Source organism: Cucumis melo, chromosome 5, assembly GCF_025177605.1.
Source record: "Cucumis melo cultivar AY chromosome 5, USDA_Cmelo_AY_1.0, whole genome shotgun sequence".
Taxonomy (NCBI): Eukaryota; Viridiplantae; Streptophyta; class Magnoliopsida; order Cucurbitales; family Cucurbitaceae; genus Cucumis; species Cucumis melo.
In genome coordinates, this window is record NC_066861.1 from 7,364,443 (window position 1) to 7,385,735 (window position 21,293).

At 32.4% G+C, this 21,293-nt stretch overlaps 1 protein-coding gene and 1 long non-coding RNA gene across 2 annotated transcripts; both read left to right on the forward strand.

Annotated features, from left to right (window-relative positions):
- Positions 1-5,021: 5,021 nt before the first annotated feature.
- LOC103499490 (uncharacterized) lies at positions 5,022-6,593 on the forward strand. The gene is made up of 5 exons (XR_007821210.1): positions 5,022-5,354; positions 5,426-5,664; positions 5,750-5,916; positions 6,005-6,109; positions 6,210-6,593. It is a non-coding gene; the product is annotated as an uncharacterized LOC103499490 (long non-coding RNA).
- Positions 6,594-18,010: 11,417 nt separating this feature from the next.
- On the forward strand, positions 18,011-18,617 carry LOC127143767 (S-protein homolog 5-like). Its single transcript, XM_051084982.1, has one exon. It carries the CDS (start codon positions 18,052-18,054, stop codon positions 18,487-18,489), a length of 438 nt encoding a protein of 145 aa, XP_050940939.1. The 5' UTR covers positions 18,011-18,051; the 3' UTR covers positions 18,490-18,617.
- Positions 18,618-21,293: the final 2,676 nt, after the last annotated feature.

Genomic DNA, 21,293 nt, shown 5'->3' on the forward strand with positions numbered 1-21,293 from the left:
AAAAAATAGATGCATGCCCAAACGATTGCTGCTTGTATTGAAAAGATTTGGCAGACATCACATTTCGAGGTGGAAGACAAGTAAGAACTCAAATGAAGAGATTAAGGGAGTTGCAGCTAAACAGTTGTGGTATTTTCCAATCGTTCCGAGGTTCTTAAGGATGTTCAAGAACTTCGAACATGCAAAGAACTTGTGTTGGCATGCAAATAATAGGAAAGTAGACGGTGTATTAAGGCATCTAGATGATACTCCATCTTGGAAGTTGGTAGACCATTTGTGGCCAAATTTTGGGTCCGAATAGAGAAATCTCCGCTTGGGGTTGTCCACAGATGACATCAATCCATACGGAGATTTATCAACGAAATATAGTTGTTGGCCCTCGATTGCTACAATATACAACCTTCCACCGTGGCTATGTATGAGGAGGAAGTATTTGATGTTAACTATGTTAATCTCAGGACCTAAGCAACCAGGATACGACATAAATGTCTACCTAGAACCTTTGATTGATGATCTTAAACTTATGTGGGAAGAAGTTGTTCAGTGTTTTGATGCACATAGAAAAGAATTTTTCACCCTGTGAGCTGTTTTATTGTGGACTATCAATGATTTTCCTGCATACGGTAACCTCTGTGGGTGTAGCGTGAAGGGGTATAAGGCTTGTCCAATATGTGGGGAGGAGACTTCTTCTATAAGACTACCACATGGGAAGAAAAATGCATACATGGGACATAGAAAATACTTACCAAGTCATCACCCTTATAGGAGACAAAAGAAAGCATTTGATGGTAAACAAGAGCATTTGATACCTCATCTCCCTTTATCAAGCGAAACAATCTAATAGACTTAAGGATAAGACCTTTCCATATCGTAAAAGGTCTAGTAGGAGGTTGAATGAAGATATTTCGAACAACTACTGGAAGAGGATTTCTGCATTCTATGAGTTAGTGTACTGGAAAAAATTGCATGAAGATATTGTCTTGATGTTATGTATATTGAGAAGAATGTATTGATGAATATAATTTGTACACTGCTTGACATACCAGGGAAGAGTAAGGATGGATTGAGTTCTTGACTTGATTTGGTAGAAATGAACATTCGACCCGAGTTGGCCCCTGTGTCCGATGGAAGTAGAGCTTACACACCTACAGCATGTTATACATTGTCAAGAGAGGAGAAGGTCTCTATTTGCAGAACTTTGTCTGATCTTAAGGTTCCAGAAGGTTATTTGTCGAATTTCAGAAGTCTGGTATCTTTAGAGAACCTAACACTCTCTGGTCTTAAATCACATGATTGCCATGTTTTAATGCAACAACTTCTCCCAATTGCAATACGTAGAGTTTTACCTAATAATGTTAGAGTGGCTATCACTAGATTGTGTTCTTTTTTCAACGCTATTTGCTCCAAGATTTTGCGAATATCTGATCTAGATAAATTGCAGCAAGACGTTGTTGAAACATTATGTTTGCTTGAAAAGTTCTTTCCACCATTATAGTACATCTATGCGTCCACCTTGTGCGAGAGGAAAAACTTTGTGGATCCATATACCTACGATGGATGTACCCATTCGAAAGATATATGAAAGCACTGAAAAGCTATATCTGTAATAGAAATCGTCCGGAAGGGTTGATCGCAGAAGCAGACATATGTGAGGAAGCTGTTGAATTTTGTTCTGAGTTTCTATCTGGGCTTGACCCCATTGGACTAGGTTCATTTAAATCTCGAGAGGAAGGTCGGATTGAAAGACCATTATCTACTGGATCATCTGTTACACCTAGTCAATTTCTACTAAAACAAGCCCATCTACACATACTAGAGAACATTGAAGAAGTTCAGCCATACAGAGAGTACGATTCATTACCGTTGACATGACATTTTTCTCTTACATACATTATTTTAAATAAATGGTACTCACTACTTTGATGTCGACTGACCTTACATAGATGACATATGGAAATTTTGAAATCTCCCAACCCACGAATGGCAAGAAATGAGAAATGGTTGTTAGATGAGCACAATCGATCATTCCCTAACTGGATACGAGACGAGGTATGTTGTTTAAATGTACTTTCATGTTATTGACACATAATAGAAAGTGTAAACAACCGTGACTAATTATGGTCGCCATATTAGGTCATGCGTGAAATCCAAGAAGGTCAAGTCGTGAGCACGACGATCAGATAGATTGCACATAACCCACATCCCCTTGTGATGATATATGAGGGAGATAAAGTCAATGGAATTTGCTACAACACAAAGCCTCGTGATGACACCAGAACGATTCAAAACAGTAGGATTATGTTTGTTGCATCAACAATGCATGTGGCTAGTGCCAAAGACAAAAACCCGATAATTGCTTAAATGCCCTTCTGTGGTGTGATTCAAGGAATATGGAAAGTCAGTTACAACACTTTTAAGGTTACACTATTCAGATGTGACTAGGTCGATACGAAGAATGGAGTACAAGTAGACGATATTGGTTCACACTAGTTGACCTCAATCTTATAGGTCATTATTCAGATTCATTCATATTAGCATCACAAGTAAAACAAGTGTTCTATGTTAAACATCCTAGTGATGGCAGATGGTCTGTCGTTGTGAAGCCACAAGAAAAAGATTTTATCGATAATTGTTACAACGACAAGCTAGGCGATACATCCCTCCATTGTCCTACGATTTTAGAATGTCCAACAGGCATGACTAGAGAAGATGAAGAGATCCAACATATCAGGGTCGACTGTAAAGGCACTTAGGTAAACACATAAACATTTGGTAATATAATGTTCCTCCAAAGTTTCCCATCATTCATTATAGTCATTGAAAAACATTCATTTTAAGCCTAATAAATAATATTATTGTTTCTTTCTTTGCAAGACACTTTTAATTCCAAGCTGGAAGACCAAATCTTCAATTTTGATGTTCATGTTAGAATTAGTGGGTTTGGCCCATAGAGTATTTTTTGAAAGAATAAAATAAAAGATTTTATTTCATAAATCTTTTTGTTTCTTACTCCTATAGTATTCTATTTACTCTCTCCATTTGTACCTATTGTATTCATTCATCGAAAAAATAATAAAAACTAAAATATCATGGTTTTTCTCCCGATTCTCGTGTTTCAACGTAAGCCTCGTGTTGGTGTTACTTGTTTTCAATAGTCCACTTGGGAGTTCTTATCTCCGTTTTTTAGTATTTCCATTGAGCGATTAGTGATAGTTGTAAACATTTTCTTTTACGTCTTGTAAAAATCTTCATGTATGTTGATCTATATGTTCTGTCAACTTTCTGATGGATCTCACTAATGGATTATTGTTGTTTATGATTATTACTTTTCATTTTCATTCCGCCTAAATAATTGATATGTTGATGAATAGTGTACTATACTGAAAGTTATGTGTCATTTCATGCAAGTGGACCATCTCTTACCAAACAATGACACTTGGAAAACAAGCTAGATTGGAAGCTGGTTGCTCGAGCATACCGAGTACCGAGGGAGTCATTAATAAAGGTAAAGGTACACGTAGACCTACAGGGATGTCTGAGATCACACAGGTTAGTTGTGATGGACATAAGAGAGTGGTTGAATACAATGAGCTCGGTCAGCCCATTGGTGAAAGCGCAACCAAGTTAAAGATTTTCATTGGAACAACTGTGCGAGTTCATGTCCGATCAGTTACCAATCGTGGAAGGATGTACCTATGGAGCTCAAAGATAAAATTTACGAACTAATCGAGGTAATTTTCTCACCCTTAGTTAGTAATGTTGTTTGTATTTTGTCACTAATGTTCATTATATAAGGTCATATAATAAGGTGGCTTCGTAGTAGACCCAGATCCAAAAAAAGTATTTTACAAAATGCGAATGTATGTTTTCGGAACTTCAAGTCATCGCTAACTACAAAGAATGTATTACCATATAAGGAAGATTTGGAGAAACTGAAAAACCCACCAACAGAATACTCTTTCATCGATCATGAGCATTGTAACATATTTGTTGCTTCCAGATTAACCGAACAATTTGAGGTAACTATAATCACCATTCCCTTCATTCGTATATGACAGTAATTATACTAAAATGTAGTTTATGTGTGAAGACTGTTAGCGACAAGGGTCATGAGCAGAGAAAGAACAACAAGTACAACCATCGAATGTCGCAAAAAGGTTATGCAAACCTTGCCGAAGAGATGGTACGCAAGGAATAGTATATATGAGTTTGAATAATGCAACATGTAATGCGTTATAACTAATCATAATGTTCTTTCCTTTTTCAGAAAGCAAGCACATCTAGTGGTGGGTTAATTGATCGTGCTTTAGTATGGAAGAAAGCACTAACTACTAAAGATGGAAAGATTCCGGACAAAGACTCAAAGGAGGTGGCCGATAAAATCATAAGTACTTTCCTCCTGTAAGGGTGTTTTTTCTTTTACTTACTAAAAATACTATAACCTTTCCATGATAGGAAAACTTACTTGTTTCAAAACGTGTGACTCATTCAATGGACATCATAACTTGTGACATACTATCGCAAGCCATCGGAGGGAGTGATCCATCGGGAAGGATTCGAGGGGTGGGTCAATAGTCACACCGAATAAATACTTCCACACTGTAAGAGAGAAACAAAAGAAGGTCAGTAAAGAAGAAGATTATGCTGAAGAGCGAGTGAGAATGACTACTCGTATCTTAGAACTAGAAGTGGAATTAATGAACCATAACAGGGTTCTGAAGTGGCCACAAATGGACAAACTGACGAGAGCAAGATCAAGAGTCAAATGGCTTCTAAAAGCATTGACAAGTTAGATGATGCAAATGACCATGACGCAGAAGAAGAAAATAGACAAGTTCTAGAAGAAGAAGTTGAAATAGAGGACTTGACAATAGAAAAACAAGATAAGGTAAAAGGTATCTACTTTTATTCTTTTTTACTCAAACGTTATTTTTTTAGTTATTGAATATTTGATCAATTAACACTTATGTGCGGCGAAGGTTGGTGACAAGAATAAAGATGTTTGTGCATCAATTGGGACTTTGACAAAAGTGAAGGTTAGTATGAATTTGATTCCTATAGTTCTCAATTTCTCGGATGCAATATATTAATATGATCATATTTTTTTTCACTGTATATTGTAAAATGGCACTTCTTGTCGACTTGCGATTGGGACCAAGGACAATGTCATCGGTGTTGGAACTATTTTCGACTACGACATGGATGATGACAACGTGAAGGTATCAGTGGACATGGTTTTCGATGGTAATTGTTTCGTCCCTATTCCAACAAGGGAAGGTAGAATTATGCTTTCCCAAGAAGTCGGTTCACAATTGTTATGGCCTCGTCATTTGGTCATTCCTCTAGACGAGAAGGTAATGTATTTTTCACAGATGGATTTGGTTTAAATATATTTCATATGGATGACATTTTATGTTTGTGGCAGATGAAAAGCGTGTACCAAGCTGATCCGCGATTACCGTAGTTGACACTGAATACAAAGAGAGCATCAGTTACACTACGATTGTTGCTATGGGAACTTGATTTTATTGGGTCGAAGATTCAAATTCACGTACCTGCTAAAGTTTTTGGGTATCAACGAAAATGTTGCATATTCCTTTAGGCACTCCAAGAATTTTGTCAAATGAAGCCTATATCAATCCAATGCATTGATGCATTCATGTTGTAAGTTACCTCTTTTGCACATCAATTACATAGTATAATAACATGTACCATGCACTAAAGTCCATTATGCTGTTCATATTTGTAGCCACCTCTACAAAGTGATGGAAGAGAAAGGAACGTTGGGATCCTACAAGTTTGCAAACGCTGACTCTGTTTCAGTTGATATAAGTAAAGAAGATCGAGCATAGGTCCTGAAGCTAGATTGCTTGGGACCGACCATCGTCTGATTTTGATGTTTCTATACAATTTAGGGTATGTGCAAAACTTTTTTCAGTTACTGCACCTTATGAACTATATGATCTTCATTCAAAGTTTAACTCACACTTACCTGTCAATATAGAAACCATTGGTGTCTAGTTGCCATCGATTTCACAAGGGGCACTACATATTGGATGGATCCTTTGAGAAACCGAATTAACAATGATGCCTCTGATGTCGTCCAGATGTATGTTGGAACTTTTATTTATGATAAAACAATAATGAGTTAATATGTTGCATATGAGACAATGATTGTATAACTTACGTAGTTTGCTATGCATTCTTAGGGCTTTCGACATTTCGAGTAGGAAGAAGCCTGTTTGGAAGATAATCAAGGTATGAGGGGTAGGGATTTAGTAGAAGAAAGAGGTAAATATGCTTTATGTTTTGCAACTGTAACATAGGTATTTTGTTATTCTTTTTCTCTGATGGATAGTGTTCAAAGAAAGGTGGCATTGTGGAGTGCGGGTATTATGTCATGCGATTCATGTGTGATATAATATTATCAAGCAACAGGACAATCATTGAAGTATTAAGTATTTCATTTTACCTTTTTGAACTACTTATGTTATTTACAACTGTTGCATATTAAATCATTTTTAAATGATGAATAGATGGAAGGATCAACCTCGACATACTCACAGGATGATTTAGATGTCGTAAGAACAGAGTGGGCTGAATTCGTAAACCAATATATTTTCTGTTCCCAATCTCAAAGGTAAAATTTGTAAAAGAGAAAACATTATATGCTTTTTTGTGTGGATTTGATTACATAACGTGTTATTGCGTTGACTATCTTGCAGTTATGGTAGTCATTGAAAGGCTCTTTTGTTCGATCCTTTTAGATATATGTTTTAGGAATTATGTTGACATATACTTATGTCTAAGTGGATTGACAAAATACCCTTAGCCCCCCTTCTCCAAATAATTACAAAACTTACTGATTACTATAACATATGTCTAAGCGGATTGACAAAATACATTTTCAATGACTACCATAACTGCAGAATAGTCAACACAACAAAGTATCAAGTTCCTAAGTACATGTCAACATGATTCCTAAAACATATGTCTAAGCGAATTGTACAAAATAGCTTTTTGGCTACCACTGCAAGATAGTCAAAGCAACATTCCTAAGTACATGTTAACATGATTCCTAAAACAAAATAGTTAAGTTCCATTACAAAACATAAAGCACACTTACCTCTTTCTTTTACTAAATCCCCACCCCATGTCTTGATTACCCTCCACAGAGTCTTATTTTTTCTTGCATGTTCGAAAGTCCTAATAATGAATACCAAACTACGTAAGTTATACTATTATTGTTTCATATGCAACATATTAACTCATTATTTGATCCCTAACGTAGTTCATGATAAATTAAGTTAACATCATTCGCAAAGTTATTCCAAGAACAAAAGTTGCAACCAATGTTTTGAGAAAACAACAAACAATGTAACAAATAACAAACAATTTAAAAATTTACATCAGAAAGTGACTATAAAAATCCAAATAATATATAAAATGCAGTTGCAAAATAAGTAAGTTTTAAAACTTTCTTACCATGAGGATTGGGAAGTATTGCTATCAAAGATTTCTTGTAGTTCCTCTTCTATCAAATTCAACCCAAAAAATCAAGTAGACAATATATTGATCCAAATAATCCTTTTTTTCACTGGAAGCCATAGCACAAGAAAACATCATCATTGACATACAACACATAAGCAAATCTTTAATGACTTAAATTGAGAAGTCCTAGTTTTGTATCTTATCCGCTTATAGTTTTTAATTTAATATATCACTATTCATAAATGTTAAAATTAGATGATAATGAAATTTACATAGCATGATACTTCATAGATTGGCAGAAGTTTTAAAAAGCAAAAAGAGTCATCCAAGTGAGGAAACATGAAATTTTTTTACTAATTGGAAAATGTAATATACTAGTTGCAAGCCAAGAACCAAGAAAAAAGGGTAAGGAACTCACCAATTTAACTTGTAAAAAAAAAAGATTTACTCTTGCTTTTTATAGTAGGTTGGTGGCAAGTTAGGATATCGGACCCAAGAGAATGATTGCTAATAAAAATTCTTCAAACTAACTTAGCTTGAAAGGAAAGTGGTTAGTAGAAACAGGAAAACATAAAAGAATATGTGGGGAATATCAAGAGAATTTGTAACAAGAATCAAAACAAGTTGTTTTTTAGATGCAAATTATTTAATTCACGAACAAAAAGTAGAAAAAAAAAGGGAAGAAACTCTCAAACAAATTGAATACCCATTGCCCTCTTACCTTAGAAGATCACCTTTCCATAGGATAAAAAAAATTGTTTGTGTTTTTGGGAGAACAATGGCAGAATGGAGAAGGAAGAGTAAAGAAGATCGCTAGAGTTTTTGGGAGAAAAGTGGCAAAGAGGAGAGGGAAGAGTTCTTGGCAAAGTGAAATTTAAAGAGAATTTTGGTTAAAATTGGAGTTGGATTGATGAATTTTGAAAGGAGAGTGGTTAGTAGAAAAAAGAAAACATAAAAGAATATGTAGGGAATATCAAGAGAATTTGTAACAAGAATCAAAACAAGTTGTTTTTTAGATGCAAATTTAATTCACAAACAAAAATGAAAGAAACGCTCAAACAAATTAAATACCCATTGCCCTCTTACCTCTTTCGCGACACGAACCAATCGACATCCTCGATTATTTAATCTTAATAAATAGTAGATTTGGTGTCGCCACCAACCATATTAAAGTGTGATTGGTCACAAAAAAAATGGTCTACTTAAATTCAGATTTAAGGTTCGAAAGTCAGTTGTGTGTAGGAAAGGTGTTAGCACCTTACAACACCCATAAAACTGGTTATCAAAATTTATCTTTTAAACTAAATTAGGGTTCATAAAACAAAGCTTTTTATTTGTTTTTTTTTTTAATCTTTTTGTTTCAAAAGATTTGTTTTTATTCACCTTAAGAGACCAAAATATCGAACTTTGATACTTTGATCTCCATTATAGGCGTTTAATGGAAAATTTCATGTATCTAAAGAATTAATAAATTCTAAAGAAAACACTACTCAATCCCATTTTAAAATATAAAATTGTTGATATATTTTGTTTATAAACAATTTATGAATTAATTTTTTAAAATAAAAAATTTCATGTATTTACGGAATTTAAATCATAAAATCCATAAATGAACATTACTTCTTTCCTGTCTCAAATTTCTATATCCATATGGCAATAAAAAAAATTCATACATTTTGCAATTATAGAAATTGAAAAATAAATAATAATAATAATAGCAGCAAAACAATGTGAAATATGACAAATACAGGTTGGCATATAAAACAGTAGACAAATGATTTGACAAATAATACAACAAAGAATATAGTTGACAAATAATACAGGTTGGAAATAATATACAAGTTGGGAAATAATATACAGATTGAAAATAAATATATTTGAAATAATATAAAATAATATATTGGAAATAATATATACGTTGAGAAATAATATAGGTTTGGGAAATAAATACAAAATGTAATATGTAGATTGTGAAATAAATATCAAACCTAACAAACTATTCTGTCTTTCACAAGTCTAATCAATTAATTTTAAACATGCAACATATTAATAAACAGTAAACAAAAAAAATTAACAACAACCAAATTAAACCCTAAATCTAACAAATTCAAATTAAATTCTAAATCTAATAAATTTAAATCAATTGGCCTAAACCTAACAAATTTAAAAAAGCAGAATAAACTCAAATGACCTAAATCTTCTAAATTTGAAGCAATGATAAATTCAATTGGCTTAATTCTAACAAAATTAAAGCAAGTAAAGCAGTCAAATGACCTAAATCTAACAAATTCAAACACATTCAAATGAATTGACGTAAATCTACTAAATTTGATGCAACAATAAATTCAATTGGCCTAAACCTAACAAAATTAAAGCAGAGTAAACTCAAATGACCTAAATGTAACCAATTTGAAGCACATCGAAATTAATTGATGCTAAATTTGAAGCAACAATAAAACCACAATAAACCCAAGTGGCCTAACCCTAACCTATAACAAAATTAAAGTCACCATAAAATCAGTTAATCAAATTTCAACAAAAATAAATTTGAAAAAATACACCGTTCACAGTCTTAAAAGGGAAGGGAAGAAAGGAAATTAAAAAAAAAAAGTTACTGTTGAAGACCAATTTGACAGAATAGTTTCCTTAGCTTTTTTTTTCAACCATTTCAATTGATCTCAATCTAACATATCCTCTAAAAAAAATCCTCCTCTGTTTTTATAGGGCAGTGAGGCAGGATTATGTTTTAAGAGTGGAGAAGGTGGGAGAGTCATGAAGAGAGAGAGGGAAAAAAATCGTGTGAGAGAAAATTGTGTGAGATGATTAAAAATAGGGAGAAGACTGATATTCAATTTTTTTAAAAAAAGAAAAAGTTAAATTCAAATTCAAATCTAACTTTCAAAATAAAGTAAAATAAAGTAAAATAAAATAAATAAATAAAATAAAAAAGTAAATAAAAATAAAGAAATGATAAAATGCTGTATCTACAACCTCTTTGAAGATTACCTCCCCATTGGATAAAAAAATATTGCTGGAGTTCTTGAGAGAAAAATGGCAGAATAGAGAGGGAAGAGTTTTGTCAAAATGAAATTTAGAGAGAATTTTAGTAAAAATTGGAGTTGGATTGATGAATTTTGAAAGGGAAGTGGTTAGTAGAAAAATAAAACATAAAAGAATATGTAGGGAATATTAAGATAATTTGTAACAATAATCAAAACAAGTTGTTTTTTAGATGGAAATTTAATTCACAAACAAAAAGTAGAAATAAAGGGAAGAAACTCTCAAATAAATTGAATACCTATTGTCTTCTTACCTCTTAGAAGATTACCGTTCTATTGGATCAAAAAAATTACTAGAGTTTATTCTTACGATGCAAAATTTATGGCAAGAAAGATTAAATAACGATGCAAAAACTGTAATTAAAAATTTCGCATTTGCTATTTTTAACGAAACATTTTATTTCCACCCTACCATTTTTTTATTTTTAACGACACAATATTTTGATTACTAGTGTCGTTAAAACCCAAATTTGTACTAGTGTTACATCAACAAGGAAACACGTGGCCAAAAGGAGCTCATGCATACTTAGTACCTACCACAGTAACAACATACCGCTCAGGTACACATAGAGCCACCCACCATGGGTTAAGCTTCGCCCGAAGCCATATCACAATCCTCCATCCACATATTTACCTAGGCTCAAGTTCTCGAATCTCCAGTCACGACCTCTTCCAGACCAAAAATCCCTTGACAACCATAAGTGGCGCTACGAAAACACATTCACGTAGCCTTAGGGAAATCACCTTCTCGTTTACCATAAACATCAATTAAACATATTTCAAAACCAGGTATATAATCAAAACTTGAAACCCGATTTTGTAAAGTTTAAGCCATATGCATTCTTAAAATCACAATGAATAAACATATCGTTTAAGTATAAACGAAAACAAAAACTTGAAACCCATTTTTATAAAATTCAAGTCATAAACATTATTAAAAACGCAATGTGTATATACATTGTTTAAACATAAATGAAAACATATCATAAAAAGCTTAAGTCATAGTAGTTCCCAATCCATATCATAAGATAACATGTACAAATATAAAGAATGCTTGAAAATGAGCCACTCACAGTAAATAACTCGATCTTCCAGAGTTATACGCTTTCCCCACTTCAATTTGGCCTAAAACAACGATCAATGTCCCTCAATTATCTTCATATATCAAGATATCACAACTATCTCTAAAACACTTCATCATGATAGCTTAAACTATTTATGGTTCAATGGGTCGAATTCCCACTTCACTTATTAACTTTGTATCATTCACCACATGCTTTAATTTAGGCTAACAGTTCACTTTTGGACCCTTAAACTTCAACTTAAACTCCTAACGCCATAAGCACCCAAACTTAAGTTGTCTTTTAATACCATATGCTCTTATATCCAATATCCATACCTTAGAGGTTTAGATCCATCAATAATCTTAGTGTTAACTAACGAGCCAATGATTTAAGAGATTACCCACACTTGTCCTAGACGATCTTAAGTACGGTGAATAAAGCTTCATAGTTCTTTAAAGCCTCCAATTTTCCATTTAAACATCATGGGTAATATCAAGTTCATGCTAAAACTAAATGGGTATTCAAGAACTATGAGGAAACTCACTAGATTTACTTCGAACCTTATTTGAAGCTTGTCGAAATCGCCTTGACGACACATCAATGACTTCCTAAATTTGAATCTAGTACATAAAATCATTTTATATTTCGAGCTTATAGAGGTAACACCCAAGCGGACTCCAAAGTTAATGGAAAGTCCCCTTAACATTCAACTCTAGGATTCGAGTCTCATGGGTAATTCAATTTTAACACTTAAATTTAATGGGCATTCAAGAACTCTAGAAAACTCAACGAAATTTCCCACTTTCCAAGAACTTAACAAAGTAATCTAAACTTCATTGACAGCACCAAAACTACCTTCTAGACTCAAAAATCAAGCATCCAACATCATGAGTTATTCAAGGTTATCACTAAAATTAGATGGGTACTCAAAAACGACTTCATAAAGCTTAGAATCTTATCTAAGTTGTATCGAAACGCCTAAATTCGAGCTTTCAAACAACTGGATAGTGGTTCAAACTCTTCTAAAATTCAAATCTAGCATTGAAATACAATGGGTAATGTGAAAATCAAGCCGAAACTTAATGGGTATGCAAACTTCTTAAGAAAAACCCATAAACTCACCAGAAAATACAAAAATCAAATCTTGAACTACGATTCAAATAAGGCTAGTACTGGCGACGTCACAAGGTCAAATACAAACGCCGGTTAAAAGAACGACAACGGTAGTTGAGACACCGCTTGAAGAACGACGGACAATCGCGGTCACAACGTGCGACTTGCTATGACTGGCAGCGGGTGACATCCAAACTCCTACCGATAATAGTGGCTGGGATGAATAACTTAGGCTTAATAACAGGGGCATCAAGAATGACCGTGAAAACTAACGTTTGGCAAATTTGAACAGCGGTGCTCAGCTAAGACTCATCAGCGATTTAGTTTTGGCGTGAGAGTGTGTTCAATGAGAGAAATCACTATAGAGTGGAAAGAGGAGGGTCGATACGTGCGTCAACAAAGGGGAAGAAGAAGAAGAAGAAGAAAAAATTAGGATATTCTTTTTGTTTTACTCACTTTTTTATTAAAATCAAGGAAGAAATTATCTTGGTGCCCCACACTTCAAATTTAATTTTCGCTTTTTCTCCTTAGATAAATCTTTTCAAATACTAACAAAATTCAAATCTTAAACCCAAATGGTTCTAAATTTTCCTTATAAGGAAAATAAACCTTAAAGAGTATAAAATAAAATATTCTAACTTGTTTTTCACCATTTGCGAAATATTAAATAAATACATAAAATAAAGGAGAGCGGAATAAGGGCTTACAAGTTACTGCCTTCTTTTTAAGAATTTCGTCCTTAAAATTCGATCAAGGTGGTGATGTGAAATGTTGTGGGTATCGAGCCTTCATTGCCTACTTAGTCTCCCACATTGCTTCTTCAGTAGTATGGATCCTCCAAAGAACTTTGACTAACAGTATGACCTTGTTCCTTAGCACCTTCTCCTTCTTGTCAAGAATTTGTATTGGTTCCTCTGTGTAGAACAAATTCTCTTTCAAATGAACCGGTTGTGCTTCAAGAATATGAGATGGATCGGAAATGTACTTACGCAACATGAACACATGAAACACGTCATGAATTGTAGAAAGTTCCATAGGCAACAACAAACGATACACGGCGAGCCCAATACGTTCAAGTATCTCATAATTAAGGTCCAATAAATCTTGGACTTGGCTACCCTTTTTTGCCAAATCAAAGCACACCTTTTCGAAATAACTTTAGAAAGACCTTGTCACCAACCTCAAATTCTAAGTCTCTTCGGTGCTTAGTTGTAAAATACTTTTGACGATCCTAGGATGTTTTCAACTTTTGTCTAATAATTTTCACATTCTTTAAAGTGGTTTGTACTAATTCTGGCCCCTCTAACTTCCTTTCTCCAACTTCATCCTAGCACATGGGAGTTCTACAACATAGAACCATACAAAGCCTCAATTCCAATATTTGAATGGAAACTATTATTATATGCAAATTCCATTAATGGCAAGTGAGCATCTCAATTACCCTTAAACTGCAAAACACAAGCTCTAAGCATATCTTCCATGGTCTGAATGGTTCGTTTTGACTAGCCATCTATCTTAGGATGAAATGTGGTATTGAAACGTAACTTAGTATCCAAGGCTTGTTGTAAACATGGCCAAAACTGTGAGGTAAACCTGGAGTCTCGATCAGACACAATAGATACCGAAGCTCCATACGCACTCTCAATCTTATCAACATACAATTTGGCCAACTTATCTAAAGTGAAAGTGACCTTGACTGATAGAAATCTTGTTGTCTTCGTAAGTCTGTGAACTATTACCTAAATGCCATCATACCCACTCAATGTGTGGGGAAGCCCAAATAAAAAGTCCATGGTAACATGCTCCCATTTTCATTCCAGAACTGGAGGAGTCTCGCTGGTCTCTGTCGTTTAGGTTTAACTTGTTGATAGATTAAACACTTAGCCACGTATTCTGCAATTTCACGCTTCATACCTGGCCACCAATAGTATTTCTACAAGGTTCTATACATTTTCGTACTACTAGGATGCATTGCATATGTAGAACTATGTGTTTCCTCTAAACTTTGATCTTTTATGGCTTGGTCTTTAAAAACATACAACCTATCATATTTCATCAAGGCACCATCACCCTTCAAGCTATAATTCGATCTTTGGCTCAGTCTTACCTCTTATGCTAACTTCCTTAGCATTGCATCATCTACCTGAACTTGAATAATATGGTCTATCAAAATAGGCCGCACTTGAAAGTGTGCAATTAAACTTCCCAACTTGTCTACTGACACAGCAGCTTCGTCCACCTTCAATTCTCTCAAAAGCAAAGAACCAACCGAATTTAGAGTGATGTTAGAATGATTAGACTTCTTACTTAAGCACCACATTAGCCTTACTAGGATGATAATCAATGGTGCAATCATAATCCTTGATTAATTCTAACCATCTTCTTTGTCTTAGGTTTAATTCCTTTTGATCAAATATGTACTTCAAACTTTTATGACCAGTGAATATATGAGATCTCTCACCATAAAGGTAATGCTGCCAAATCTTTAATGCGATGACCACTGCTATCAATTCTAAGTCATGGATAGGGTAATTATATTCATGCTTCTTTAACGGCCTAGAAGCATAAGCCACTACTTTTCCTTTTTGTATCAAGACACAACCTAAACCTTGATGAGAAGCATCATAATAGATCTCAAATTCTACAAAAGAAGTCAGAAGTGTTAATATAGGAGCTGTCACAAGCCTTTTCTTCAACTATTGAAAACTCCGTTCACAAGCATCTATCCATTCAAACTTTACATTCTTTATGGTTAGGTTGGTTAATGGAAGTGCCAATTTCAAAAATCCTTCCACAAATCTATGATAATACCCCACTAAACTAAGAAATTTTCGAATCTCATTGATGGAGGTGGGTCTTTCCCACTTATCTACTGCTTCAGTTTTCTAAGGATCGACACAAATGTCTTCTCCTGAAATCACATGACCCAAAAATACTACCCGATCCAGTCACGCACTTACTGAATTTTGCATACAACTTTCGGTCCCGTAGTGTCTGCAACACTATTCTGAGGTGTTCAACGTGCTTTTCTTTACTCCTAGAATAAACTAATATATCATCTATGAACATAATAACAAACTAGTCTAAGTATGGATGAAACACCTGGATCATCAAGTCCATGAAGGCTGCAGGGTGATTAGTCAACTCAAAGGGTATCACCAAGAATTCATAATGCCCACACCTCTTTAATTTTCAACCGATGATAACCTGATCTCAAGTCAATCTTACAAAATACAGAGGTACCACGAAGTTGATCAAACAAATCATCTATTCGGGACAAATGATATTTGTTACGTATTGTTACCTTATTTAACTACCGGTAGTCAGTACATAACCTCAATGTACCATCCTTCTTTTTAACAAATAACACTAGTGCACCCCACGGAGATGCACTAGGTCGGATAACATCCTTATCCACCAAACCCTAAACCCAAACGATATACTGCAGACCCAATATGTTCTAGTAGAGAAAAAGATGAGATGGAAAACAGATAACACCGGTACACGCCAATAAATCTTTTCCTTTCCATCTCGTCTTTTTCTCTTCTTCTTCTGCAATTTTTCTTTTATTTTTTTTCAAACTATTATTTGAAAAAAAAATCGTGTACCAATTATAAAAGATCTATTTTTTAATTTTTTTTCAAACTGTTATTTGGTTGTCTAAGATCGTGTTCCAAATATAAAAGATCGTGAAAAAAATTGTTGGGATATTGGGTAGTCATATCTAAACTATCGTGTACAAAAAATAGTCAAATCTAAAGGATTTCCTACCATAGAATCTTAAAATAATCGTTTAGATTTAGCAAGCTAAATTTAAACGATCAAATCTAAACGATCGTGTACCAACCATAAACTAAAGAATACCAAAAAATCTTGAAAAATAAATCGTTTAGATTTGACTACCCAAATTTAAGCAATCAAATCTAAATAATCGTGTACCAAAAGATCTTAAAAAAATCATTTTAATTTGGCTACCCACCAAATCTAAACGATTGTGTACCAAATCTACACGATTGTATACCAAATCTAAACGATCGTGTATCAAAAAATAGACAAATCTAAACGATTGTTTACCAAATATATTACGCATGCTGATGCCAATTAATCATGAGGGCATTTTTGGTATTTTCCATTGTGGTGCATGAGTTTTTTTTGTTTCCAAAATTATTCTATATTGTAAATATTTTACCACTTTATTATATTTTTTAAAAGACCGTATTGTTTTATAAAAAACCTACAAATTTAAATTATAGAAAAAGCTTTCAATTTTTTTCCGCAAAGCACAACTACTATTTTCTAAAAATAGTGAATAATAGTAAAATGGAAAAAAGAATGTTACTGTTTTTTTTTTTTTCTTTTTTCTTTTTTTTATTAGTACAAAGGAGCTGCCAGTAAGCAAGTAAATAGAATCACTTACGATGTACTCAATTCAAAATTATTATTTTTCAAAAGAAATGAAAAAGAAATGCAAAATTATTATCTTGGATAATACAATATTACTAACATACCATACAAGGGAGTTTACTTATATGGAAATATGGTAATTAAAAAAAATAGATGAATACAAAATAACAGTCTCATATTCTCATATTTATCGTTTTGAATTTTTCTAAGGGTCAATTTTTGACTGCTCAATCAGATCACGACGACTTCTTCGATCTTAACAAAATGCATGTACATGACATATATAAATTTTAAACCCTTGTAAAGAACACAAATTATATTTTATATATATATTCACTTTTAGGTGTATATTCTCATACCATTACTAAAAATTTGTTTATTTTTCTAATAGTTGAAAGTTTTACCAATACGCACAATGATTTAACTTTTCAAACAGAAGCAAAAACAAAATCCCATTTCATAGATCACATTTTTCGATTAACCTAATATATATAGCATTGGCTTTTTTTGGACACTAGTTTTAAAATTTCCTCAATGTTGAATAGGGTGTGGTCAATTCCTAACTATTAAAAATATAGCAGATGTGGTAACGGTTAAGATATCTATATAGTTTCAAATCACTTTTACCTTAAATTTTATATTTAAAAATTCTCTTTCAACTCTTTTTATTGCATACGAGATATATATATATATATATATATATATTTATTTATTTATATTCTGTTAAATGATAATTTGTGATTGGACATTTGAACAAGTTGTAGAAAAATTAGTGGAATGACGTGTGATATACCTAATTTTTTGTTTGTTTGTTTTTATTTAAAAAATAGCAAAAGAAAGAGAGATGTCATTTGAGATTTCTCTCCATAAATACTCAAATCTCCCCTCTGGTATCAAAATTTGTCTCCACCCCAGCCCAGATGAAGAAGAAAAAGTTTCTAGGCACCATCCTCCTCCTTTTCTCCTTCTCAGCATTCTCATTCATCGTGTTCATCGTACAACCAGATAGGTTATACCTACACGGGGTCATTTTTGAGGTTCGCGTCATCAATGGCTTCAAAAACAACTCCTCTTTGCCTTTAGTGATATGGTGTTCATCAAAAGAGAGTGATTTGGGAGGAAGGGCTTTGCAAGAACATGATGATTTCAGCTGGAAAGTAACAACAAAACTTTGGAAGAGCAACCAATTCTCTTGTACCGTGAAATGGGATGCCAAAAGGAAATCCTTTGATGCCTTTAAGGTTCCTAGGGACTTTTATCGATGTGGGAATTTCAAGAAATGTTCTTGGTTGGTTACTGAAGATGGCTTCTATTTTAGCCCTGATGAGATTAATTGGAAAAAGGATTTTCAATGGTGATCAAATTTAAATAGCATGTTTCTAGTAATTTTTTTTCTTTTTTCACTTTAGGTTAATAATATAAATGTAACATGTCGGAGGTTTGATGAACCTCATGCTGTACTTAGATCAATGCAATAATACATATTTTATGTCTTTTTTGAGTTATGTTCGTGCTTGTCCTAAATTAAATTTGTTCAAAAAGTGTATTTTTCATTGTTTTTGGTTTTAGGTTTTGGTTCATTTTCGTTTCTTTGACTTAGTATTTTTCTTTCTTACCTTTCAACAAAATGAAAAGATGAATAATAAACAATGAATTTACTCTATTTTGTACTTTTAAATATATTATATATTTGAGTCGTTTAGATTTTATTTTTTTAGATTGACTTGAAATATCTAATCAAAATTTCATTTTTTTTAATATAACAACCAAATAACGATAGTAATAGATTTAACAATTTTTCACTTTTAAAATATTTAATTCTTCTACGCATCATTTTTATTAAAATTTCATTTTTTTTAATATAACAACCAAATAACGATAGTAATAGATTTAACAATTTTTCACTTTTAAAATATTTAATTCTTCTACGCATCATTTTTATCAATTTAATATATGTCGTTATTACTCACGACCATATTAATTAATATATTTATAGATTAGATGAGTGATATAAGGAATAACTAATTAACCTCTATAATTTAGAGAAAGAATAACTAATTAATCTCTATGAATCAGAGGAGAATATAAGTAGAAGCTTTGGAATGAAAGACATAATAATGATTAACGATAAATTAGAAAAAGAGCACCAAAACAATAGGACAAAACATTCAAATAATCTTTTACTTTCTTAGATCGTACTTAATACAAAAGTTTGCTTCACATTTCAGTTTATCCACTTTAATAATTTGTTTATTGTTTATTGAGCTCACCAAATTTACTTTGTTTATTGTTTATTGAGTTTATCAAGTTTAGTTGGTTTATATTGTTTACAGATCACTTCTCTGATCTGATCTCCTCCATACAAATAAACAAAGGTGACATATTGATGAAAACGGAGAAGCACTCAGTTTCTTACTTTAAATGAATATATTACTATAATTATTTATATGGAGGTTAAATCTTCTGTAATACAACATGATCGATCCTAACTTTTAAGAAAAGATTATACGATCAGTAGATTTTATATATTTTCTCTGAGTACATCTTTTTCGCCTGCTATTCGAATCACAATCTTAATTTGTTTACACTTATTTAATCGATTCAAAGGCCGTTTATCATTTACATATATGTGAGTTGTTTATTCTTTTTTCTTTTTTGTAAATGTTAATGTGTGGTCGGTAGATTGTAAATTTTTATTTACAAGGAATTTGATTTTACATATTATTACTATAATAGGATTTAAAAATTAAAATTAAACCTAACTATGAAAAACTAATAATATCCTAGATGACAGAACTTATTTCTATACAAAAATTTTTTAAAATATTTATAAATATAATAAAATATCACATTACTGATAAAGATATACTACTATTTATATCTATTATGATAGAGACAGTAGTTTATTGCAGTCAACCAATCGTAAATAAATTATAGTACTTTATAAATATTTTGATTTATTTTTTAGCCATAAAAAATATATTTAAGTTTATTAATAATATAGAAATTATTTAGGGGTCTTTTTAAAAATATAAAAAAATGGCGAAATATTTACAATTTATAGAACAATTCCAAAAACGGAAAAAGCACAGAGGCTTGTTGTATAAAATACCAAAAATGTCCCCTCAACCACGCCGTCAATAACGCGCGCGTAATATATTTGCGATAGTTTAGATTTGGTTATTGTTTGATATGCGATCGTTCAGATATGGCTACAATTTATACGCGATCGTTCAGATATGACTACAATTTATACGCAATCGTTTAGATATAGTTCAATATATACGCGATCGTTTAGATATATCTACAATTTATACGCGATCGTTTAGATATAACTACAATTTATACACAATCGTTTAGATATGGCTACAGTTTATCTTTTCAATTTCATCGTTTAATTTTGTTACACGTTTGCTTAATTTGTTTACACGATCGTTTAAATTTGAGAACCCAAATCTAAATGATTTTTTTTTCAAAAATTTAGTACACGATGTTTTTAATTCTTTTGGTACACGATCGTTTAGATTTCTTTACACGATTGTTTAGATTTCTTTACACGATCTTTTACTTGGTTTACACGAATGTTTACATTTGGCTACTCTAATCCAAATATTTTTTTTTCAAGATTTTTCATACATGATCTTTTATTTTTTTTACACGATCGTTGACTTTTCTTTTAAACAATCATTTACATTTAGCTACTTCACTCTAAATGATTTTTTTCAAGATTCTTTATATACAATATTTATTTTTTTTACACGATCGTTTACATTTGACTATTCCAATCTAAATGAATTTTTTTCAAGAGTCTTTATACACGATCTTTTTTTTTTTTTTACATGATTGTTTATTTTTTTACATGATAGTTTACATTTAGCTACTCCAATCTAAATGATTTTTTTTTCAAGATTTTTTATGCACGATTTTTTAGATTTTGCTATTTTTTGTACAAGATGTAAAAAAATGAAAAAGTAGAAAGACGATGGAAAAACGAAAAAAAGAAGAGGAAAAGAAGAAAAACGATGAAAAGATTAAACGACGTAAATAAATAATTGAAAAATAAGAAAGATGATGGAAAGAAATTGCAGAAGAAAAAATAGGAAAGAAGAAAGACGAAATCGCAGGAGGAAGACGATGAAAGAAATAGTAGGAGGAAGACAAA